General features: G+C 36.1%; 1 protein-coding gene across 3 annotated transcripts in view; it reads right to left on the reverse strand.

Moving 5' to 3' along the window:
* Window positions 1–316: 316 nt before the first annotated feature.
* NAA16 (N-alpha-acetyltransferase 16, NatA auxiliary subunit) overlaps window positions 317–23233 on the reverse strand; it is a 61764-nt gene continuing 38847 nt past the window's right edge. Inside the window, exons 10-20 of one of the 3 annotated variants that reach the window (XM_056493705.1) lie at window positions 12617–12689; window positions 12206–12375; window positions 11688–11844; window positions 9650–9774; window positions 8892–9105; window positions 6959–7152; window positions 6145–6253; window positions 5547–5645; window positions 4818–4961; window positions 2374–2471; window positions 317–2116 (exon numbers count right to left, since the gene is read on the reverse strand). In XM_056493705.1, the coding sequence (XP_056349680.1) occupies window positions 1916–2116; window positions 2374–2471; window positions 4818–4961; window positions 5547–5645; window positions 6145–6253; window positions 6959–7152; window positions 8892–9105; window positions 9650–9774; window positions 11688–11844; window positions 12206–12375; window positions 12617–12689 (1584 nt within the window). In that variant the 3' untranslated portion in view covers window positions 317–1915. Of the gene's footprint in view, window positions 2117–2373; window positions 2472–4817; window positions 4962–5546; window positions 5646–6144; window positions 6254–6958; window positions 7153–8891; window positions 9106–9649; window positions 9779–11687; window positions 11845–12205; window positions 12376–12616; window positions 12690–21707; window positions 21881–23233 lie in introns of those variants that run through there. The other 2 variants (XM_056493695.1, XR_008840675.1) reach the window with 2 other exon arrangements.

A 23233-nucleotide genomic window follows, 5' to 3' on the forward strand; every position in this document is an offset into this window, starting at 1 on the left:
AAGTGGCAAGTGCATTCACACATGCCAACACGATTATGCCTGAACCTTCTGTGCCACACTTAACACTTGACCTTTTCCCAGATGCTACAGCTGCAGATATGTGAGAAACCACCCCTTTCACTTCAACTGCAAATTCAGGACTCATAGCCATTACTATTTATAGATACACATCTCAATCTGCTAAATAGTCACTTTTTTCTTAACTACTTACAGAGTTAATGTTAAGCCAGAGAATGTTGCAACTCAATAGAAAGAAATGAGAATGATGGGCTAAAATTTGATGTCCATAAATACTCAAAAATTCCAAACCAAAGGCAAGTGTGTACAAAATAATTTATTACAGCATAACATATGTTGGCAATATTTTACAGTGAATTTTCCATTCAACATTTTTTAAATCTGAACAGATGACACACAAAGGAGAATTTTAATTAGAACAGTTTATTTGTCTTAATAAAATCCCCTCTTCATGAACTGGTATTTGCCTTTGAGGGGCTAGTTAATATTATTGAAATTATTTACATTGCAGTGAAATAAAAACAAATCGAGATTGAATAATTCCATTACAGTTTCCGGAAAACAGATTTTCTGTACAAGCCACAGTATAATTATGTTTTGATAGCAGTTTGTATAGAATGTAAAGCCATCATGTGATATGTAGCCATTTTGTCTAGCAATGCTATGCTTTAAATAGGTATATTAGATTTAAACTTCCATTTTGATGTGTTGTATATTTAATAGTTAATGCACCAGAATACAAAGTAAGAAAAAAAGTTCATTATGATTTGTAGCCAGCCTCTTTGTGCTCCCTTTAAACAGTTTTAAAATGTAAAACGTATTTCTCACACACAGTTTTGCTTTGCAGCACCTACAGCCATAGCATTTAGGCAGGAGAAGTTCTGGAGTATTGGCCATAAGTAGACAACTAAGATTTTTAATGGAGGTAATACAGCACACCCACCAGTGAGTTTTTATGATGTAGACAAAAACTGTATTCCCTGTTACTGTACCTTCTGCATTTGCCCAAAATTGGAGCAGCTTTTTTCATCCTAAGTGTCAAAAGATTAACAGACAGGGAGAAACCAGAAGGAAAAAGAGAAAAGGGGAGATGGAACAAAGGACAAACAACAGTATTCAAACTCATTATATGTCTTCTCAAAGAATTGCTTCAGGATATTAAAACTTTAAAATGTTAAACTGACCATAAAACTAAGGAAACAATAGCTATGGAATACAAGGTAGAAGGAATAGTTTTCAAAAATCCTTAGATATTTGTTGTTTCGGAGTTTTTTTACACAAACCTAATCTTCATATCTGTCAACACTGGTTCCATATAAGACACACACCTGACAAAAACATGCAACCCCCTATGCTTTCATTGTCACTGTGCTTCAAAAGAAACCAAACTGACCGAAGATTAAAAAAGAAATCCAACCAAAAGAACCCAGAAAAAAACCCTAAAGAACAGTAAAGACAAAGAGGGCAATTCAAGCAGCACACTTCAGTCTTAATCTGCTAAAAACTCTCAAATGATAATTTATTAACAAGATATGTTCACATATATCTGCATATGTAACAACACTTATGTGAAAGCAGTCTTTAATATCCATATTGTTGTGAGGGAGGGCTGATGAATTATTAAAAGACTTAAACCTGTACAAGTATAAACATGAAAAATGCTGATTAAAGATGTTTACATAAATATTGGCAGTTTTCATTGGGAGGAGAAAAAAACCCTAATAGCATACTCCATTGAACTACCCAAATATTTTGTTTTAGATACCTATTAAAGATATTAAAATACAACCTGGAAAAGTAACCCTGATCTGTATCCAGCCAGCATGTAATGAGAGTCAGAGTTTCATATACACGTGTGCATGTAGGTATACACACACAGGAGCTTGCACACACTACTTCAGATCTCATTGGACAGCAAATCATGGTTAATGGCTGTGTGATTCACAGATGCAATGCTGCTGTTGTCCTCGTTTGTGGCAGGCATGAAGGCAGATGTAAAAGGAAACAGTTTATGACATGCTGCTTGATATTCTTCACATTGAGCATGGCAGCTTCCAAAACTGCCATCAAGCAATGCCTCAAAAACCTTTGTCAATGTCTAAAGAAAGAAAAGCAACAGTTAATAAATGCAATTTACAATTGCTTTATTTCTAAAGGCACAATACTAGTCTGACCAAACAGGTTTTTCTGTTGGTATTTACGTATCTTTTACTTACAGAAAAAATTCTAAAACTTATTCTTTCAAATATTAATTTATCATGATCAATGAAGTAATTAATATTAATTATCCTACATTAAATTATACACGATTTAAGATCCCACACAGTCAGTGGCTTTATATACTGTATCTTTTACCTTCACATTTTTGTCTCTCATGTTTTTATCCAATCTAGTTGCAACAGCAATTGCTTTTTCTTGTCTTGATTTGTCCAGGAAATACATCATCTTTGCACCTTATCACAAGACAAAATCCACAATATTTAGTTTTCCTAAATGCCATATCACATATACAGACACACAGAACCTGAAAACTTATACACAGACATGAATTAAACTTCTTACAAGTTTTAACAAACTATATCTTCCTCCCTGATTTTGTAACTGAAAACTAATGAAACTAAAACCATTTGAAATTTATTAGAAGCATAAGGATTGAATAATACAGGAGAGCTGTTCCTGCAACACTGACGTGCCTTACTTGACTGACAGGTCTTGAGTAGAGAAAAATATCATGGAGTATATTGATGACAAACCCTTCAAATCAGCAGGCATGCTGAACTCCACCCAACAAATGCAGAAGTGAGTATTCTCAGACACACTGAATTCCCTTTAGAAGTACTGGATGTGGAACATGGCCCAGTGAAAGTTCAGGCCCCTGAACACATGGCCATGGCTGCTCACCCGGAGCTAAGGACACAGCTCGGGTACAAGGAAAGTGCAGCACAAGTTTGGTGCTTTGCCTGGACCAGACTACACTGGTGGAAAGGAAAACGCTGCATTATGGAACTACACAGCTTCTCAGACCACAAACAGTTTACCAAAACTGGTCTGGGCATCTCTGCAAAATTCTGCTCCTTGTATCATAGCTGCCTTATTTAAAATCTTATCTTAATGAATGTGTTGGCATTTCGTGTACTTTCCTTTGCCCAATTACAAAGTCCAGACTCATCCCACTTTGTAATCTACTGCAAAATCAAAAAAGCTTAATCATTTTACTGGAAATGTTAAAACCCCACATTCTGGATGTTTTGTCTGTGTTTTGGTTTTGTTCAACTCATTTCCCCAATTATTAGTTTTCCCAATTAAATAAAGTTTCCTAGTTCTTTTTGTAGGTTTGAGAAAATAAAGTGCTAGACTCAACAAAGAGCCATTATTTCCCAAAACATTGGTATTAGCCTAGTTACTCTTGCTTAAAGTTAGGGAAGCTATGGTACAGAAATTGGAAAGAGGTTAGAAGTGTGTTTATAGTTTTTTACTAGTAATTTTAAGCTGAGAAAACACTCACTTGTGCTCTCAGGCTTAGGGTTTAGGTCTTTCAGATCTTCACATTTGTGAAATTTAAAGATAACTGTTGAAGAAACTTTAAAGTTGTACAGCAGGTACAATTGCCTCAAACCTGCTCCAGCATAAACAGAAGACTGACACACAGCTCAGGTCCTAAAGCTACCAAGAACCTACCCAGTGACTAATGTTTGCTATAACACTGGAAGACAAGAAAGTAAGACCTATAAAGCAGCCAGTGAGATTCTCAAGAGTTACAAGAGTGGAAGAACACACTGCTGAGATATCTGTACTTGACTTCTCAAAATCTTGAGCCTGCTTGCAGGAAAGGGGTAAAAGTATTTCTCTCAAAATGCTGTCCTGAAACACAGATCTTTATAAAAGCCAATGGAAGTTTGTGGTATTCTACCTAACTTTCCTTTAGGAGTGACGAGCAATCCTCTGAAACGAACTTCTTCCAGTTATTCTGGACAGACCCTGGGAAACTTTTAAAGACCAGGTGAGGTTAGCACTAAGTACTTAAAGTGTCTGATATAACTACACTTAGTTTTGTTTCTTAATTGCGGGAAATACATTTTGTTTTCTCTACCAACTTATCACATCACATCAATATATCAAAACTTGCCATGCTCATTCAATTCCAACTCCCTATGACTTAGCTCCAGCAGCTACTTGTGGCTATTCTATATAAAGTGTCTGAGTGTCAGATTTCAACATTTTCACTGCTGACCATGAAGCAGAAAAGCAAAGGCTGCATAGCAAGTTCATCATGGTACTTTCATTGATGCTGTTGCTATGCGACAAAGTTATGAGTAGGAACAGAGACATTCCAGCTGAAAACAGGAAAAAGCACTTGCTGATGGATATGGGGTTTTGTTTTATATTTTCTAATTCTTAAAAAGGTGTAACAGAAAGCATGTCATGCTTCATAACTTGAATATCTCTGGTGGTTTGACTGCACTTTTTGAAGGTAAGGAGCAAGTCCCTTATGCAGCTAATAAAAAAAGTGAAGTACATTTTTTAAAAATGGTACAAGCAGATATAAACGCCCCCCCAACATAAACATGCAGTTTTACATCTCATTAGAATTTATGTGTGAATTCAAAGAATGGTTTGGAACGGAAAGAACCTTAACAATCACCTAGTTCCACATGCCCTGCCATTCCCAGAGACACCTTACACTGGACCAGGATGCCCTAAGACCCATCCAACCTGGCCTTGCAGACTGCAGATAAAGATTCTGGATTTATATCACTTAAATCATCTCCTTTTCAAGAACATGAAAAAGTTAGTCAAACCTGAGAGCTGGTGCTGAATAGAGGTAGCATTGTGTTTGAGAAATTCTTCATTAAAACTCTCCAAGTTTTTATTAACAAAGATTTTCTGCATTTCTTGAGTTAGGACCTTGCTCACAATTTCTGGGAGGTTACTATGGTCAGACACTAGAAGAGGGAAGGCAGGGGGGAAAGAAGCAAAAAAAAAAAAAAAAAAGCCATTTTAACAACTGTAGAAAACATTGAAACCACACACTGCTAAAAGTCCCAGTTTTAAAATTTGTGCACAGAAACACAATCTAAGATCAAAATGTCAACACAAACATTGCTGAAGCATTTACAGAGGAAATATTAATAAGGGACGCTCTGTCATGTGAACTTTCTATCACAAGTTCACTACACAAATTGTTTGAGTCAGAATCTCTATTCTGTATCTGCTACTTATTTCCTTAAAACTTACTATTTTCCAGGATCCTTAGAACACTCAGTTTTCTGTGAAACCTAGCAAAAACAAGTTGTTGAGTCCACCTGGTGGATTAATGGAGGAAGAAGTATAATATAATACATATACACTACAGTGGGTAGCACAGCCTGTGTTTTGTTTGGTATTGCCATGGAAAAAACCCCATTTGTTTTTATTTTTCTTTGTATCAGTTCATGTTGCAAGAGTATACAACACAAAAATATGTAATTATGTCCCTGCAGAATGTAACTTCTGGTATCTTTATAATTATGTATTTCCTACACACATACCAGCTTTAGAGAATTTAATCAAGCACTCATGTAGCCGTGGGTTATTCCTGTTGATAGCAAAAGCTCTTTTGACAGACTGTAGCATTAACAGAAACTTTCCTGTGGGAACGAGAAAAACAAATATTAGGAAACCAAGATTAAGAATACAGAACTTTCTCTTCATTATCAATTACTGTTTTCTTTACTAAATCTTGTACAAATACCAGAAACATCAGTTTCTATGCAGAATTACAAAGAAAGTTTATTTTCCCATTCAAATTGCTTAATAAAACAGAAGTTCTTGCTGCTCAAACTCTGGCAACACTGCAGAGATGTCACCACCTATGTACCTTTTGTTTCCTCTAGATAATTAAAAATCATACCAGAAATACCATTCCACAGTATTTATGAGTATATACCACAATATAGTCTTTTTTTTTTTTTTTTTTTTTAAATTTAAGGGTGACTAAACAAAAACACTATTTACCCTATTATTACTGAATATGAAGCACACCTCAGCTTCAGTCAGGTAAGTATTCCAGATCATTTTCCACTACACCTGGTTGCACTGAAGGACTAAAACTTGGCAGAGCAAAAATAAAATTAAGCAGTACTTTACCTTTTCTAAAGTATATTTCAAATGCTAATAAGTGTGTTTCTATATCATCTCCAATAAGATTCTTAAGTGGTATAAGGAACTTAATGGCTTCTTCTAATGGATTTTCTACCTGTTTTAATAAAAAAAAACCAGTGAAATGTATGGCTTAAAATAAATGTCAAATAAAACCCACCAGTAGTCTCTGTTATTCAGAGCATTTAAATAATCAGAGGTCAAAGGTGAATAGCTTTCTGAATTAAACTGCACCACAACATTTTTATTTAAACAGCAAGATTTTTAAAAGTGTTTATTCATCATCTTATGTTGACAAAGCATCATTGCTAACTCTGGCACTGCTTAAGCACAGTGCTGTAATTAATCATTTAGGAAACAAATACAACCCCCTTAGACAACTAGCTAGATATTTAATTTGATAAACAGAGGCAGTAGTTTGTGCATAGCAAAACACAGGCTCATGCCTTCAAACTTTGTAAATTACGATAATTTCAGTTACTTTTTCCTCTATTCACTGTATGGAAAGCAGATTTCTTCAGGCAAAAATTATGTTTTTGTCCAGTATCTATTTTAATGAAGTATGGCCTATTATTTGGAAATAAAAACCCCGGAAATTTAAGTGAATTAACAATATTAATGTAGAACTTGGATTTATTGAGGAAAAATATTTCTCTTCAATGTAAAAACAGATGGACTACAAAATGGTACCTCTGCATGCAAAAACAATTTTATAAAAACACTTAGTTTCTTTTAGGAGAATCTCATAGCAAACCCATTTTTATGATAATCACAAGAGTTTAACACGAAAGAGCATTCTAACCCTTTCCAGTTTTTCAGGAACCAGCTCTTCCCTGGGTCCACTAGTTTCCTCCTCCTCTTCATCTCTCTTTTTCTTTTGATTTTTTTGCTGTCGTTCTCTTTCTGCATGCTTTCTTTCTTCTTCAAGTTTTGCTTTCTTCTGGGCTCTTCTTTGCTTACTAAGCATTTTCTTCAATTCTTTGGCTGAGAGATTTTCTACACATTAAAGTAAAGGACAACATATAAAGTATTTAATTCAAACTCTTGTTTCTCTCAAACAACTCAGGTCATTATGCTTCTCCCCATCTCAATATGGCAAACTTTTAACTTATTTCCACAACTACCAACAGTCACCAGAATATCACCACTACACAGATCAACACTGCTGCTGGATTACTTCTTACAGCCTAACACAACACTTGATCTTGCATATTTTCTCTTACACGGCTGTTACAGAAACCTCAGTGATTTCAAAGGTTAGCCACAAAGTTGTTACATCTGTCACAGTTTCTACCTTAAAAAATGAACAAAGGTTATACTAAGCTCTCATTTTGACTGTAGCTCAGCTTGCCTCTAATGCCATCTAGAAACACCGAGACAGATTTACACTCCATCTGTAAACGTGCTAAATTTGCTATTTTTCATTAAAGCGTCTGACTAATATACAGCCATGATAACTGCACTGATTTCATGCAAATGCCACGGGATAACTAAATGGAAATGATCAGTGTAGCCAGAATAATACTGCAGCTTCCAGTCTGTTTACTGTGGCGTTTCACAGAGAATAGGATTTTTTCTAAATGTGACAAGGCACAGAAAAATGGGCTCCCAAGGAACTAACACATCCTTTTTGTGGCAATGGCAGCATGATCACCCTGTTTGGGTCATCCCTATTCTGATGCAGAGAAGCAAACATTCTTTGTACCCCATCCACAAGTGCTGCCCCTTCTCCCACAGATAAGCCTACTGAAACCCAATGAGCAGCAGGCCAATGAACTAATGTGACTGCTTAGACACCACCCATCTTTGTGATATATTGCTATCCTCTGTGACATTCTCTGTCACACATGGATCTTACATTATATACAGAAACAAATTAAAGTTGGAGAGAAAAAAGGTGCAACTTCAACTGTTCAAATATGCCTCTTTATTATTCATGGGCAGGTACGAAAATCCTGATTCACTTCAGAATAAAGGTAAGACTTTACTGGCAATATTAAGTGACATTCTTGGTTTAGCTTCCCTTTTTCCCCATGTCAAATATTTTTCCCTTTGCAAAAAGCCAGACATCAATTTCACTGCATTAGTCAACAGCCACTGCAAGGCTGACAGTAAATTCCACTAAAGGAGAACTTAAATTTATCTTAAAGTTAAAAAAAAAACCCTTAAATAATCTGCCACTGAATCCTCAGATTTCCAAACCACACCCCACTGGCTTCCTAAGACTGTTTTCCGTTTAATATTAGTTTTGAATAACGTTCTAAATGTATTAATATTGCTAATACATTTACCCATTTATTCTTTGGTCCTCAAGTTGTGTGAAAAATGGTAAAACTTGATGCAGTAGTAACTAGATCACCATGTAATAAATTAAATACACAAGACCAAAATTAAATTCTTACAATTCAGACTGTTTTCCCACAAAATCTATTGCTTCAAAATTAATTAGTTAATAATATTTATCTAATGGCTGAACTGAATCTGATTTGAATGCTCTGAAATGTTATTCCTCCCCAAGGTACTCCAAAACTACAGCTAGGCTCATTCATGTTCTAGTTCTACAAAGTAATGGGATGTGAACTGAGAGAACTGCAGCCTGTTATCTATTATCTCTTTTCAGTTATTGTGACAGAGAGGAAAAGCTTGTATTCGATTTACTCTGTAATGCACAACTTACTTAGCTTAAGGTTTTACATGTGTCATATACGTATGAACCTTCATTAGAGTGCAGATACCTGAATTCACTTCTTGCTCTTTGCTTTCATTGGTAAGAGGATTATCATGGAGCTTCAAGTAAATTTCAATTGCTGATCGGGCAGCCTTGAAGTAGAAGGCATGTTTCCTGAGCACATCTTCTAATCTCAGAAGGTCTACATAGGCACGGAGAGTCATCTTTCTCATGCAGTACGTGTGGAAGTCAAATTGATCATCTGTTATCTCAAAAAAATGCTTAAAAAAAAAAAAATACCCTCATATACTCAACCTTTACTTAGTCTACTTTCTATTAGACAGAGGTGAATAAAGTTACAACTGTTATTATTTATAGACAATACTTAACAGGTATAGACATGTCCTTATAATACTGACTGTTCAAGAGAACCTATCAGTAAGGAAAAAATCTCAGTTAACAATGTCTATAATGCGAATATTCAAAGACTGAGGCACTCTAAAAGCCAACTGAAATGTGACTGCTCTGATTAGAAACACAATTGTCAAAAGTCAGCATAAAGTTAATGTATGAATAACTGCATAGTTAGGAGATACGGCATTTTATACTGAAACCTATCACTTCAATAACAGTCTTTCAGATAATATCTAGAGAAGACATATTGCTGCAATAAACCATCAACTATTAACCTCTTGTTAAAAGCCATTATACTAGAAGATTTTTATGCTTCTAGCATACAAAACTGTTCTGATTATATCAACAAATACCTTCACTTGTCTATGAGAAATACTGGGGAAGCAATGGGTGGTGTTTGCACCTACTTACCCTTTCTACCTCATGACATTTTTTCAAGGCGTCACCGTACTTCCCTAGCCTTTGATAAGCTGCAGCACATTCCGTCTGGAACCACATACACTGCATCTCATTAAGGTTCTCCATAGCAGAAGTCCCTTCCTGAAATAAGTGTCATCATCAGGTTTTGCTATTGTAATTTACTAGCTGCATCTTTCAACTGTGGCTGGTTTCAGGACATTAAGAACAAACAATGAATCCTTCAACTTACTTGGAACACAACAGAAAATGAACACCTAGTGACTGAGAATAACATTTGTGATATTTTATGCTCCCCCAGATAGAAAGTAGTAATTGAAATGATTAAAAAAACCCAATTATCTTAAGATTAATGTCTCAATAGCTTTTTAAGATTAACTCATGCTTTTATACACATTCTCACTTGTACAATTTCTGGGCAGAAAACAAGATTATTTAAAAATATTCCTTGAGTTCAGCAAACAATTTTAGCTGCTTTTTCTCCCATCAGGTGGCATGTGCCAGTCTAAAAATCCACCAATATATTCACTGCTTTATCATGCAGTATGAGCAATAACACATTTCTTAGAACTTGTTTGTCTAAATAAGCAAAGTTAGATTTCTACTTGATATTTTGACAAGAAAAAAAAATCCTAGGACTGAGACTTTAAAATAGTTGTAATGCTCTAGACTAAGTAAATTGGAAAAACATCCCATATATCATTAATATTAGCCATTAGATTTTTCAGAACAGTCTTTATAGCAGAAAAGAGACCCAGTTACACTGAATATTTAGTTACTTAGGATGATACTCAGTATCATGTCTTTCTAGATATCTACAATGAAGTTCTGTTTTTCTTACTTTAACACTTTTGACAAGCAAACATGGTGAATTTTAGCAATCAAATTTTCAGTCATTCCCAGAAATACTTAGCAAGCTTGAATCCAATTTCAAGTGTTACCACACCTAAAATTTAGAAGAATGAAGGAGCCTAATTTACGTACTCCAGGATATCCTACAAAGTAGTTTTCATGTTTAGTTCCATAAATTATATGAAAATCTGACATTTATGAATTCAAATTTTGTCCAATGTCAAGAAAATAGAATTTAAAGTGCTTATCTCATCTTTTAGGGATAGACTCTGCTTTAACAAGATTTTTTGTGTAATGCTAGCTTAAAGGAATGAAATGTTCAAGTCCAAATGAATTTATGCTAATATTAAATCATAATGAATATAGTACACACTCTTGTGCAGTTAGATCAGATGGTACCAAAGGGAAACAACAAGATATCTATCAGATGCATTTCAAAAGCATTATTTTGAAGTATCACAATAAAAAATACTCCTGGAAAACCACCTTTGAACAACCATTTTTTTCAGTATTTTGTGGGTCTAGACACCTGGAGAACTGCTTCTATCTCTAGGACCCCCAGCACAAGAGGGACACAGGTCTGTTAGAACAGATTCAGAGAAAGGCCAGGAAAAATCAAAAGGTTGGAAGACTGTCCTATGACAAAAGGCTGAGAGAGCTGAGGTTCATCCCAGAGAAGAGCAGGCAGGCTTCAGGGAGACCTTACAGCAGCCTGACAGTATATAAAGGAAGTTCATAAGACAGAAAGGAAGACACTTTTCACCAGGATCAGTAGCAACATTAACAGGAGCAAAAGATTTGAACTAAAAGAGGGCAGCTTTAAACTGGATGCAAGGAGAAAAAACCTTTACTGTGAAGACTGGGCAATAACACTACATTGTAACTGCCCAGGAAAGTTGTGGATGCCCTGTGCCTGGAAGTGCTCAAGACTGGGATGGATGCAGCCTTGAGCAACCCGAGTTAGCCAAAGATGTTCATAACCATGGCAGTGGCACTGGACTATTCCATCTTTAAAAGGCCCTTCCCAATACAAACCCTGCAATCATTCTGTGTAGTTCCTTACCACCAGGGGTAGGAGCATTGTAATAAAAATGGATATCAATAAAAGATACTTGATCAAAAGTCAGGAGTGAAAAACCACCAGAGGCAAGCTAAACACCTCTTAATTAAAGCAATATACTTGCCCTTGTGAATTTAGAGCACATCTCCTCTGCATCCTTCACCATATTTGCTCGCAGCATATATTTAGCACATTTAGAATTGATAAATCTGTCTGCAGTATCCAAAGACTGTGCTTCATCCATCCATTTGGCAGCTTCCTTGATGTTACCTACATGCTGTTAGGGAGAAATTAAATAGTTAACTTATAGAATAGGCCTGCTATTGACCATCTCCTGAAATCTGTATTTCTTACTGGTATTTCTCCATCAGAACCAAAAGCCAGTGTTATTCTCACTCCCCCCACTCCCAGATTTTTTTCAGAATTACAATTTGCTGTAAGTTGTGACTGGCTTTACAAAACCCAAACAAAAGGGTTTTCATTTTCTTCCTGACAAAACAGTGCCCAAAAAGAACACCACATGAAGACTGATGCCCATAACCACTGCTAACTGAAATATTACCCACACATTCACACCAGTTTGATGGGTTGATTTTTTTATATACTAGGTACTCCACATGTCCAAATTCCCCTTTTACCTTGTAAATTTTTGCTTTTAAATAGAATAGCTCTATTAATGTTGGAGTGCTTGCAATTGCAGCATTAATGTAATCCAAGGCCAAAGAACACTGGCCAAGTTTGTCAAAGTGCTGTGCCAGGAAATACCGAACCCAAAGCAGTGTTGTTGGGGGCTCTTTCTCTCCATTTTCTGCAACAAAATGGGAAAGGTTACAATAACCAGTAAAGCTGAAGACTGCATTTGAAAAATGAACACAAAAACAAAGCTTGGCAAATTCAGAAAATATTTCTGCTAATGATTTTTTTTTTTTACTAGAAAACATAATAACTTGTTTTTTGCAAAAAGTATCAGCACTTCAACAGTTCTTGGTAACTTCCATGAACAGTATTAGTAGTTGCAGGGTAATTTATGTAAAACCATAGAAACTTACCACACGTACTAAAAAGGTTACAAGTTTTCAAAGAGGCTTCATAACCAGTAACAAGCTCCTGGATTGTAGAAACCTACATATAAAAAAAAAAAACGAAAACAGAATGTGCTTAAGTTTTGCTTCACTATCATTTTCACAGAAACATATACACTGAAAAGAATACTTGAGCAAATTAGAGAAACTATATAAAAAAAAACTACTTAATTTGGAAAAAAAATGGATGTATCTTCACATAGTTTACTCCACCTTTCACAGGTATTTTGATCACCCATTTTAACTAGTGATGTGGCAGGGAAACAGGTTAATCTCAGGCAGCTTACAGCAGAAGGTATTCAAGTGCATATGATTAGTATCTTACAGAAAAATTCCAAAGTATAAGTTAATTTATGCTCTTCATTTTTAAGCACTGAAACCGAGCCAATTAAAAAAAAAGGTGCTTTGAAAAAGACCATGTGTGAACTTCCCATAACAATGACGAAACAGAGACTTCTGTGTTTTTTCAGCAGGTTGATCTGTGCTATTAATGATTTCTGTTTTGTTTGAAAGGTATTTTGTCTAGAATGCAGGTCCCATCTTTTGATAAAAATTTATACATTGATCAACTGAAGGCTAATACTTTCTGAAATCAGACCTTGTCAACAATATTGGTTTTCATTCCTACGTTTAAGACTCAAAATTCATCCATATAGTTTTTAACTCACACTATACAGTCTGACATTTACTGTAAGTACAAACACAAGTATTTGTGCATTTTATGACAACTATTCCAATTCCAGGTCCATGGCTCAAAAATGCCATTTAGTATTTCTAAACATTTTATGAAGCACTCAACCTCTTTTGTAGCTTCATTCAAAACATGTCTGACATATCCAGCAAGTAACCAATGAGCCTCTTTAGGTAACAAAAACAGTATCACAGTAAAAGTATAATCTATGTATATACACCCAAAACACAGAAGGGGCTTAAAAACGTAAGACTTGACTTAAGCACAGCAGAATAATGGCTACATTTACCAATACGTGAAATCTCCGGATGGTAAATACCTAAAACTTCAATGGTTAAAAGTAAGATGATCCTACATTTAAAAAGCTGATTGCAAGAATAAAATACATTTGTAGGGAGACAGCAAAATTTTAGAATAACACAAACTGACAATGCATGCTTTCACTTCAAGATATACTTTGGAAGAGAAGGGAGAAGAGAATAAACCTTTTTCTAAAAGATCAAAGTATACAATTTGAAGGATACCACTTGACTTAACCTAGTTCAGCACAATAGGCAAAAACGGTTTCAAAGAGAGCAGAGAAAGTGACATGCCCAAGTCACACAGCCACTGTAAATATCTCAAAAGTGTAATAAAGTGTATAAACAGACATTCTGGAAAGCTCTGGACAAATCTCATAAGAAATGAGTTTTAGTAGCAAAATCTCATAAAATATAATAAAATGTTACTGGACTTCAAATAACTACAAAGTGATAAAGGAATGTGAAGTCACAAGTAAATGGATGAAAGCAAATGCATTAAGTTGTTCTCTGGAAGATATCAACACCCTCAGAAAATATTTGAAGATTCTTCTCTCTAAAAAAAATTTTGAAAGTAGAAGCATCTCCTTCAGGTAGCAGGGTTGCAGTGTGTATATGCAACTGTGTGTTATTTCCTTGCTGATTTTCACCACAATTTCCATGTATTTCCAAAGTTATCCTCATCCGGCTGCCACTAACCTCAATCAGTGAGCTATGTGTAAAGGGAGAAAGACTGCTTCATTTCTCAAATAAGCACACCCCACCACCAGACTCCATATATAAATGTTTCAATTACTGCACACTTGGGAGCACAGCTTCACATCTGGACAAAGACCAAGCTACCACCAAAAAGAATGGCATCACCATCCCTGAGCCACATGTGCCTGGTCACTGCTTTGGCTGAGTGCTAGTGACTGTATCCAGGGTTAGGAGTGATTTCCTCCCTGTTCCACCTCAGTGCACCAATGCCCAATTACTCATCCCCATCAGCAGCAGGCACTGGCAATGGACAGACCAGGACATATTTTTATGAGGGTCTTCAATCAGCTGACATTAACAATGAAATAAAATACTCTGTATCTTGAGGAGATGGAGAATATCAAGATGTATTCTGTTGTAAAAGATGTCAAGTTCTTCCCAATTCAGATGTCTGAAGTAGTTTTGGCTTTTGCAGCTCAAGAAAATACAGTGTAACTGTCATCCTGAAAGCTACTATGAACAATACATTTGGAAACAAGTATTCAGTGAAAGAAACAGCAAAGAAAATGCAAATGAGACAGCTGGATTATTGCAGACATACTTAATGAAACTGGCATTATCTTTTTCCCTTACTTTTTATGCTTATGCTTCAGTCTCTTGCTAGTAATTTAGGAAAATAATTCCAGGTTTGTGCACTGCTTCAGGGAGCAAATTATCTGGAAATATGAACCGTAATTTCTGTGTCCATATTAACTGCAAATTTAGTTGCAAAATGTGTCTCTTGAATTTGCTATTATCTGTATTCTGCAGTCACTGCTGCTATCCTAAAGGCAGTAACATTTTCTATTTTACTATTTCTAAAATTGTTGTTTCAACAACAACCTTCTAAACACCAATACAGTATTTTCTTCAAGGAAACAACTGCAAAAAGAGGAACCAAATTATTGTAGTGTACTATAAAGTGGCTAGACTTAAGCTGTGCCAATAGTAGTTTTTTTAAAGGCTTCAGCTTCTTCATTTTTCAGTTACAAACGCTTCATTTAAGTCTTTTTGTTTTCAGTTTAGAATTTAGTAAGAAGTTATGAGCACTTCCAGCACAAACACAAGTCAAAAGCTACTGTATAAAGGCAGTTTGGGAAACAACCCACATGTTAACATTTGGCACTGGTTTGAGTCCTTGCCTTTTGATTTCCTGAGGACATATTTAGTATGATCTGCTCATTCACACAGCCAAATGACCAAAAGAGAAACTCTGAATACCGGTACTGAGATGTAAAGTTTCAAGGTGCACCCATAAAGCTGCCCAAACAAGAAAACATGCTACTGATCCATAGACACAGAGGCAACAATGATCTTAAGCTTAGAAAAATTAGTTCTGCATTAGTACAGGCAAGACTTCAGGCAAATCCCCAAAATACTTTAAGATGTGTGTTCTAGTATGTGCTTTTATAAAAAGATTTCACTCTTGCAAAATTCATACATAATTACACTACTGATTCAGGTAATGGGTACACTATTGTGCCCTGAACATCATTAGCAGAGAAAAGAACACTAAACAGGGAGTAACATTTAAAACACTGAAATGGTCCATCATCATGCATCAAATGGATCACTTCTGGGTATAATCACACAGTAGGACACTGATGCTTTAGAAAACCACTTTGAATATTTCCTTCTTATGGAATGCCTAATAATAATACATACCAAAAGCTAACATTTCCATGTTGTGTTCTTATGAGAACTGAAACTTTCTAAAGACCAGCTATTCACAGTTCTGTACTGCATCCAGAGTAATTTTAATTGTTCAGTTACTTTCATGAAAGTCACTTTATTCTCTTTCAAGCACAGTTTGCTGCAACCTACTCCTACACAGCAAACAATGTCTCTAAGATGATGATGCTGCATCTCAGAAGTCGTCTCGCCTCAGTGTCAGGCCTACAAGCTTCTGAAATATCAGTGTCTAATATTTTATCTTGTTATTCAAACAGAATTCAATAGATTCTGTAAGTTTGAAACCCTCTTGAGCTGGAGATTCTTCCATGTCAGAAAACTTTGGCTAATGCTTCTCATAACGTCCTACAGGAGGGCTAGAGGAAAAAAACTAGACAACAGTTTTTTAGCAGGTGACTGAACAATGCTTCTCTTAAACAACTTCTGGGTACTTATTTGGCAGCAATTAGAATAGATAGGTACTAGAAAAATAAAAATTTCACAAGAATCTCACCTGCTCAGATTCATCCGTCTCAGAAAGCTCCTGAACAAAAATGTAAGAGAAGGATGACACACAAGAATCATTCTACATTCAAAAGCCATCTAGTATCAGACTGGAAAAAACAGTGAAAGTCTGAGTGCTTCTTATTCCCCACCTACACAACAGAACTCATTTGAGACCTCCAATCCTGAAGTACATAAAATTGTCAGTTGCAGGAAAAATACTGTAATATTCAGGAATCAAAACTGCCTTGGTATTACTGAGCATGTATCTTCCAAATCGTTAGCAGCCTGAAAGTTCAAACACTAACTGTATTTTGGCAAAAGAATCAGATATATTCTCTATGGGCAGGCTCTTAATTTCAGGGACAACGTTATATGGAGCATTACCTTTCAATATGCAGTCAATTTTAAAGACAATTGTAGCACTTCCTGAGGAGGGCAGTGGTTTGCTGCCAAACTTTTCTCCCTCCTATGTTCATAAGAATATAATTTTATATTGATAAAGCACTACTACTGTTCTAGGAAAAGGACATCTAATGCAGAAAAGCATGAAAAAGTGAGGGAAAACAGCTGGGAGGAGGTGACACCCATCATAAAGTTCCTCATCCTCTACAGGATGAAGGTCTTCTGTGTTGGAAAAGAAATAGGATGATTCCTAAAAGAGATGTTTTCTAATATGGAATCTGACAATCTGACTCAGATATCAGCCAGCTTCTTATGATTCAAAGTATCCATATGGGTGGTCTTCACTACTGGGAAGATGGATTTTTCAGGTGGTTCTGAAGCTCTGGAGCAGGAGAAGGACTGCAGAAACCAACCTGCAAAGGCAGGCATTTCCACATGTTGCATTTTCACTTCAGGCAAAATGATACATACAGGGGAAAAAAGAGCATATGTTGTTGCCCTTCAAGGAAAGGTTATGCCATCTGTCCTTGAAACTTGGAACTGAACAACATCTCTCCTTATATAGAGAATTCTCCACAGAAGCATCTTTCCTGAAGGAAACTTGTTTCTTGCAGATAATGCATGACAACACTGACAATAGTGACCCTGCTTGTCACTAATCCCAAAGCAGCACTTGTATTATCACCAGCAAATCAAACATCTCCAAATCAAGTGAGTATTTATTTGAAAAACCAACTCCTAAACACACAAAAACTTCAATAGCAGAAAAGTACATGTCAAAGCTGAATAAATCAATCCCTTGGTTTACATCTCCAAGTACAACCAAATTTTAACAGTATCTCCCTTCACTGGCTTTGCTAGTAGTGGTGCTGAAAGTTTTCTGGTTCCACAAGAATAATATTCTTTTATTCAGGAATATGGAATTTGAGTTTGTGACACCACCTTCCCAGCCCAGCAGAAGCAACATCTGTTAGACTTGCCACTCTTACATCTATTCAAGAAATTGAAAAATAGCTGTACTTATAAAAATATTTAAACCTCCTATTTCTAGGTATCTCCATATTGACAGATTGAGATATTTAGAAACTGTTTGCAAACGGCTTGCTACATAGTACCCAAAGGAAAGTGCTGTTATGTAACTTCAAAATAGTCAGTCCTGATCTAGAAAAAACAGGATACCTAGAGACTGAATGACAAACAGCCTTTTAACAGCAGTTGAGTGCTCTCCTTGTGCCAGAAAACCATGTCCACATAAACAGAAAGTCCTTGTGACCAAATCAGGAATATCTTTCACAACACAAAGAAGCATCTAGTGCATGCCCTAAAGCAATACTCTAAATGCCTTATGGGAAATGGAGAAGCAACAAAAAAAACAGTCCACAAGAGTACTATGTCAATACTTGAAGTCTTTGCTACAGCAAGATTTTATCTAAGAGAGATAAGAAGGTGCATGAAGCAGTATCAGTATCACTTCATGCAGAAGTGGAACCAATACACCCTGAATAACATTTACGAGTTTAGTACCAAATAAATTAATACTGAAAAAATATAATGTAGTTGCTGGCTCAGAGCTCTGGAGAAGGCCTTTAACAACATTTAACAATATTTTGAACAGGGTTTGCTGCTGGTCTGTTAACAACAAATCAAGCCTTTCTTGAGCTGTCTCCAGTATCAGTCATTTCTGAGACAGTGGTAATCATACACACACAAAGCCAGCCAACACAACAGAGCTGAAAGCGAGTCCACAAAACAATGAAGATTCTCGCTATGATAAGCTGGTTCCTTGTTTTCCTTTTGATTCTGCAGTCTCCATACCATTCTAAACAGAACCTTCCCCAAAAAGAGCTTTGCACTAGAAAAAGCTCTGACTCAGTGACAGCACAAACAAGAATGTCTGCCACTGCTCACAGAGACACTTTCATAGCCTCCCTAAAAATGGTTACTTAATTGCTTTGATGGATGAGCCAGACATACAGACTGGCAAGGAACTTCTCAAGAAGGGTCTCTGTAAACACTGTGATAGAGGATCCCAGGTTAAGACCAAGTGAAGCTCTGCCCATATAGCAAATCTGCAAACTGAAGTTCCCATTCGTACAAATGCTGATACTTAGATGTGAATTTTCAGGCCTGCAGAAATACTTAAGAATGATCGCAGAGGCACACTTCTGATAATCTCTATCTAGCATGGCCCTATCACATGATAAATGGTATTTCAGTCCACTGCATTTTGACCACACCTTTCTGGATGGACAAGGGAAGGAAGTTTCAAATAAAGAATCTGCCAATAGACTCAAAAAGAATAAAAGTTCATAAATTCAATTAACTACATGGGGGAAAGGGCAGTTACACTTTAGAAAAAGTGTTTTACTACAGCCTTATGAAGACAGGAAGCACCTTCATCTGTAGCCAAGATGTGATTGGCATGTATTGAGATCTACTTTTTATCCAGGCAAAGAACAAAACACACCAAACACACAAGCCAGCTGGCACACTTGCACTGCACAAAAGGCTTGAGTTCACACTCTCCCAATGTAATCCACACAGGAAGATGTTTATGGGCAGCCTAAAAAGTTGCATTTCCTATGGCCTATTATAATTTTATGTAAATCAATATTTAAGATGTCAGCATCTATAAGTTTAGACAGTTTAGAGAAGAACGAAAAAAACTCTGCAGCAAGGCTCAGGCTGGTTGATTTTGATTTTTTTTTAAAAAAGCAACATTTCTCCATTATTTAAAAAATATCCCATCTACCTGCTCCCAAACACAAGATATTAACATTTAGATTTATCAGTGTAAAAAGTAAAACGTGTAGGGTATGCAAATGACCGAGTATTTCCATTCTTAGTCATGGCAGCTATCCACTAAATTACCTGCAACTGCTTTCTTTGCCTCACTTGAGAAGTTTCTGCTCCACAACTTTTTAGAGAGCAGATACAGATTTCCTCACCCAATGTAGTATGAACAAGACCACAGAAAATATTCCAATAAATTACTCCAATTGTGAAAGTCTAGTTAGCCTCATACAGTCAACTTCCATTGCTTACATGTTAGGCTAACATATGAACGCAATAAAAAAGGCACTATCAAAAAATTCAAACTATTCTACAAAATCAAACTATTCTACAACCTTCACACCATGGAAATAAAACCAGAAAAACAGGACAAGCAGTCTTTTACTTAACATATGTCACCTTAAATATCTTGTTTATCTTTGACATATACAGATACCAAGGATGTAGCTTTACTGTTTTGTGTAACACACAATGAAAGAACTGCTTTAAAACTAACAGCACGTAGATACATTTCTAAATTTATTCAGCTGAGCCATCAATACTCCCTTCTGCTTCCATGAGAAAACCCTTTTTAAATGTGTGTATATGCTCATGTTACATAGGGAAAGAAAAAATCTGTGAACTGCAGTAGAACACACATCTTATGGTATCATGGTTAGTCCCAACTTCAGCATTTCTCAGTGTGTAGCAGTTAAGCAGGCAGTTACTCTCAGGAAGTCTGCCACAGAGCTACCAGCTTCTAAGAACTGGCTAACCACAAAGCAGTAATTTTGCACTACCATATTTAAAACCACTAGTGTCCACTGTCGCTAACACTGCTAACAGCTGATCTTGAAATAAAGCAAGTGATACTTTCTCTGGTGTCAGCCTGTGTGTTCATTTGTGCTGCTATCTCAAACACTAAACTCCAGAGAAAAAAAACATCCTCCATTTATCTAAGCAAGCCTAGTTTGCATCTGTCATTCAAAAACTAGCTTGTAACAGCTATTCTGTATGCTTGCTCCGCTGAAGCAATATGCCCTTACAAATAATGCTAGGTACAAGCATCATCAATTGGCAAGTTTATAGCAGCTGTAGTACAATACAAATACAAATTCAGAGCAAATGAATACTCTAAGATGACACTGTGGCCATCACACAACTAATTCAATGAAAAACTGGTTTTCTGAAAAGCTTTTGGACAAGTCTGGGGACTGCACTAAAGAAAGCAAATCATTTCACATGAGCAAAACATCAGCAGGAGTAACTATAAGCAGAGATATCTAGAGCACTTCTTATGCGTCTCCAAATGGGTTATTTGCAGCAGTTAATCCCAATATAGATGATTCAAACTAAAAAAGATCTCTTGATAAAGTAGTTCATATAACTGCTGCTACTCCTGTCAGCTCCTGTCTCACATGTTACCTCACAGACCTAAACTGTCAGCCATCAGCATGTTTTACACTCCCCATGCTCACTGCAGAGTGGAAGCATCACAGCCTTGCTGTACCTACAATGACATTTCCAAGCCTGTTTCCTGTACTTATTTTTAAATATTTCCTTGCTCCTCCTTATGATCCAACTGCACAACATAAATGCTGTCTTTCACTATGAATGTACCAGTTGTCAGCCAGATACTGGGTAAGCCCACTTACCAGATTGTTCCTCCTGGAACTTTAACTCAAAAGACTATTTCCTAGCACTTGAAATGATGGAGCCAGTACAAACAAACAGCTGTCCTTGATTAATCTTACAGACCTATTTCTTCTTTCCTAACAAAACTATTGTTTTTACTTCCTTATGGAATCTACCAGTAAACTACAGAGAACATCTAATTAAAAAAAAAAAAAAAAAAAAAAAAAAAAAATCAACCAACAGTGGCAACTTGCTTTATATTGCATTAGCTTTCCACATTAAGGAAGAAATATGCCTTCTTTCCAGAAAGGTTAAAGAAAGATCTTCACTGAAGACAGCCTACCTTCCTGTGTAGACAGTCTTACACCTTTTTTTGAGACTGGTGTTTTCTGATGTTTCTTCCAGCCAGACATTTTCTCTCATCCAGTACTTCCTCACAGTCTCCATGATTTTAGATACTCAGAAAAAGGGCACATGTGCACTAATGTCGAGCTTCAATGGAATCAACCAATGCACCTGCAACACAATCGACGTAAATCTTGATGTTGACTAATGGAAGATCTTCACTCTTTGGATTTTTTATCTCATGGATACAGAGACCAGCATGTACGTGGAACCAAAGAGGATTTCTGAGCATTGATCAAGTACAAAGAGAATTTTCTGGGGAGGAGGTGAGGGCAGCACTCCAAGATCCGTTTCTTGTGAGGAAGAATAACAAATGAGGCTGTTCACAGATATTTTTAATACATCTGGACTGTAGCTTATAGAATGTGAAATTTACTTTCTCATGTAATTGCTTATACTTCAGGTTATTAGCTTCCAGCAGAAACATTCTGCCAAGAGCCACAGTTACATTCACTCTGGGCAGCAACTTTGCATAAACAACAAAACTCATAATAATAAAGTGGCACTCCTAAATGCTAGTTTTTGCTTCCCAAACATACAAAGCCTACAACTTATTCCTGAGATGAGAATTGTACCAACTGTGTAAATTTTATCCAAGCAGAAAGATAACAGTAGGATAAATGTCATTTAAATAGTCAAGTACTCTTGCTAATCAGAGCTAAAAAAAGACATAAAAAGATGTGATAATCCTCTAAGTTATGCCGTAGGCTTTTTAAATTAAAGGTTTAACATAACTCAAGGAAACTCAAGGAAAATGGATATACTTTACTGATGTCAGTATTTTAATAACAAACTCCAGATACTAAAGCACTAAGCAAAGTATAAAAGCTATGAAACTACTCATAGCATAAAAGTCCAGCAGCTAGATAGTAAACCTCTTTTCCTGCACAGGAGACTAAGACACCCATATCACAGTACTTAAATTTACACATAGACTATATTGTGTTGATACATTTTCCTTGTAAATGCTCCATGTTTCTCAGCATATAAAAAACCCCATACATACAGTCACATTTCAAAACCTTTCATTCACAGAGTAGTAATTTAAGTCATTGCTCCAAAGTCTCCACAAATGATGAAAATTAATTGTTCGTACCATTACAGAACTATCAATTATAAGTTAAAAAAAACCTATCATATTTATATTTTTAAAAGCTGTATTTTAAATAACATTTCGAAGTTGTAGAGGAAAGCAGGTTATCTTGTTAATAAAACCCCCAAAACACAACCGTGTAAGTTTCTTCATGTTGGATGAAGTTTTTCTATTATAACCTCCCTGCTATCCTCCCATGTACCTCTCCTGCTTAGAATGAGCTCACTGCCACTAGTGACCTACAATTCTTACTACTTAGTTTTTGGTTAAAAGACCAAAGACCAGAAATTCGCTTTAAAATACATGTTACCTCCAAGTATGTTTATGAATTGATGATGCAAAAACCTTAATATTCTATGGCAAGATCAAGA

This window comes from Oenanthe melanoleuca, chromosome 1, assembly GCF_029582105.1.
Source record: "Oenanthe melanoleuca isolate GR-GAL-2019-014 chromosome 1, OMel1.0, whole genome shotgun sequence".
NCBI classification, from domain to species: Eukaryota; Metazoa; Chordata; class Aves; order Passeriformes; family Muscicapidae; genus Oenanthe; species Oenanthe melanoleuca.